The sequence below is a fragment of the Opisthorchis viverrini genome (genome assembly GCF_000715545.1).
Source record: "Opisthorchis viverrini unplaced genomic scaffold opera_v5_72, whole genome shotgun sequence".
Lineage (NCBI taxonomy): Eukaryota > Metazoa > Platyhelminthes > Trematoda > Opisthorchiida > Opisthorchiidae > Opisthorchis > Opisthorchis viverrini.
The window spans coordinates 312765-315769 of record NW_008751728.1 but is presented as its reverse complement, the minus strand read 5'-3'; the positions used below and the strand labels follow the sequence as shown (position 1 = coordinate 315769).

General features: G+C 40.5%; 1 protein-coding gene across 1 annotated transcript in view; it reads right to left on the bottom strand.

The window, feature by feature from the left end:
• Positions 1-312: 312 nt before the first annotated feature.
• T265_04384 (hypothetical protein) overlaps positions 313-3005 on the bottom strand; it is a gene marked incomplete at both ends in the record, with an annotated part of 38989 nt that continues 36296 nt past the window's right edge. The window contains one exon of the mRNA XM_009169123.1: positions 313-359. Coding sequence (XP_009167387.1) covers positions 313-359 — 47 coding nt within the window. The remainder of the gene's footprint in view (positions 360-3005) is intronic.

Sequence of the window (3005 nt, the reverse complement as noted above, 5' to 3'; positions counted from 1 at the left end):
GCGTGAGCGCAGACAAAGATGTGTGAATAAATGACGATAATCATGTCAGAAAGATTGTTTAGACGAGGGTGTATTCAATTGCTGTAAATATCTGTGACCTAGCAGTAATGGTCTTGTAACTGTGAACACTGTCCACACAATATCCGACCCAAAGTAAATAGGCTTTTAACGTTAGAACATTTTTCGTGTTGTGGCGGTTGAAAATAACGGCCACCAAAAGGCGCTGAGGTTTGAGGAAAAATGAACAAAATATAGTGCGGCAAATTTGGTATTCGCAGCAGAGTATCATACGTGGAACACGTTTTTTTGGAATTACTTACCGGGTGTGTGTGCCAGCGCCATTGTCTGTGGTGCAAAATCTGAAAAATTAACGGTATAAGTGCATCCATTACTGACTTTCCTATCCTGAAGAATGCACAAGTATATCGGATATCAGGCCCACATTGTTGAGGAGCGTAGTGCACCACGTATAATGTATGCCAACAGGCCGTCATTAGATTACAAGGTACAGCATATCAAAGAACAACTCGTGGTCTCGACTGACCTGCCCGATGCATCCCTTGCAAACTTACATTACCCTGCAACTAGCAGTGTATTTCTGGGTGGCTATGAGGCACTACAACTTGTCAGTGTTGCAGTTCTGGAATGTATCTTGCCAGCAAAAATCCTGTTGACTAGGGCGACAACTCAATGCTGAGATTGCTCACTCAACCAATCGGACCACCGCTATTAATGAATGTAAAAACTATAGAGTTTTCAGTCAAAATGCGGCGTAGTAGAATAAGATGTTATAGTCCAATGTTTCGACTACCATTGGCAGATTTTTTCAAGGATTTTCGCGATCAGCTGAATACGGTTTAAGTTCATTAAAAACCGTTTTAGAATCAGCACACCTGCAGACTGCAGATTTTGTTATCACCCTAGTTCTTCGTACTTCACTTTGAGCCGTATTGTTTTCCAGAAAATTTCAACCAAACCGATGCGTACCAAATACACACAATTGTATCTTACTATAAATCAACATATGATTTCTAAATGCCTGTGGTGGAGTGCGTTCTGTCATAATGATCACTTTGGTAACATTTTCCTAAATAGGGTCAGTCAGTATCTCGAAGCTCATCGCGTACGTATAAATCGGTGACAGACGTTTCACTAGATATTCGTTGCATCTAAGTCCTGATTCAAGAAACTGCGTAGAGCATTCTTTGGTGGATTTGCTGCGTAGAACTTTCAAAATAGGCAGTCAACGAAAATCAATACAAATTCGTGATAAATCGGCCAATTACACCGCCACAAGTTAAAATCTGGTTTCAGAGTTACATGACAGTTCGATATCCCTACATCTCATGTAACTTATCAGTTCAATTTCATATCCGTTGTCACAGATACAGGACACAAAACCATCCCGTAATGTAACCGAGAGTCTTCAACGTGGGCTCAACAGCAGCCGAGCATCTGGCAGTGGCACTTTGCTCATCCGATTGCGTGCTACCGAGGTAACTCGACGGATCACTCGTATCACTGGAAAACGGCTATCTTCCAGTGGGGCGCCTACGATTCAGCCCACTCAACTAGAATTTTTCGGACAAGTGTTTCTGAGTCATAGTATACTAATGTTGAAATCACAAATTCGCTATCTCTGCTTGAAACCCTGGTGGTCTCTTTGGAATGCTTCCCATGTAACTGTTACAAATTCAAATGTGCTCTACGGGACGCATGAAAATAAAGAATGATCTCTTGTCCGATGTAGTACTCCCACCTTAATGAATTGGATAAGATGAACCAAGTGATTCAAATGTCTAAAATCAATGAAATCCCTTGTGGACTCTTGCATAAAATGCTAGTAAAACACCTCATTTCATATTAACTAAGTACGACAACCTGGTCAGCAGTCACTCAAAGATTTTGGAAGTGGGACGCACTGTTACTTTTCATGTACCGAAAAAACAGGAAATTCATACTCATGCACCTGCTCAAAATCCCCATTTGAATGTCACAATCAGCTGAGTTTTTACACATGCACCGCACTAGTGGTATCAAAATCGCCTCATTCGTGAGCTAGGCAAGCCTCTTACTACAATCTTGTAGGTATTCCTGTAGCTGTCCGCTGGTGGGATTCATTGATTCTCAAAACCAGGTGTCAACAGACTTCTGATTATAGTGTAAGTCCGTAATTGTAAATGGATCGTGATCAGTTAGTAGGTCCTCTTTCACAGCGTCCCAGTGAAAGGGCTTTGAAATTGATGTTATTTACAGACCCCCTAAATACAACCAAAAATACGTTTAGTTTGGTGTTCCCTCATTCGAATATACACGGTCAACATTCCATTTTTTGAACATTGAGCTACTAAAAAGTAAAAAAGCAAGCACTTTGCGGCAATCTAAAATCCATCCGCTTAATCTCTGGACAACGATGGAAAATTTATTGTCATTTTACCAGAGCATTGTTGTTTTGTGTATTTAACTGAAACCACCTTCTTTTTGATGTATTCTGATTATAACTAGGTAAATATAACTGTAAAAAACAAACATTTAAAATTTGTTTGCCTCTGTATCTTATGAAAACCACTATATACCCCCAAACTCTCCAAAAATGCCGTCTATATTCTTAGCCATATTGATAAAAGAGTTTGAAGTAATCAAGATGATTTCAAACGTTCTGCAGCGTTATTAGTGGTAGCATTTATGCTGGCAACCGTCGCATAGGACTTGCGCATTTCCAACTGAAACTGCTGTTATCTCAGCTTGGTCGCAATAACGATAAACTGAACGTGTGCTTATGTGAGGACCGCGTAACCATAGAATTTATAAGCGGATTAGGTCCATAATGCGTTAGTGTCCAGCGTGAACACTCAATGGCACGCTAATTGCTCAGAAGGATGTGATGAACACAGATGACGGTATTGACTAAACCGATTTCCATTAAGTTCTGAGAGGGTGACACGACTGGAGAGGTCCGAAAAATCGAGTATTATAGCTATCTAGTTGTCATGAGAACGAAGAAG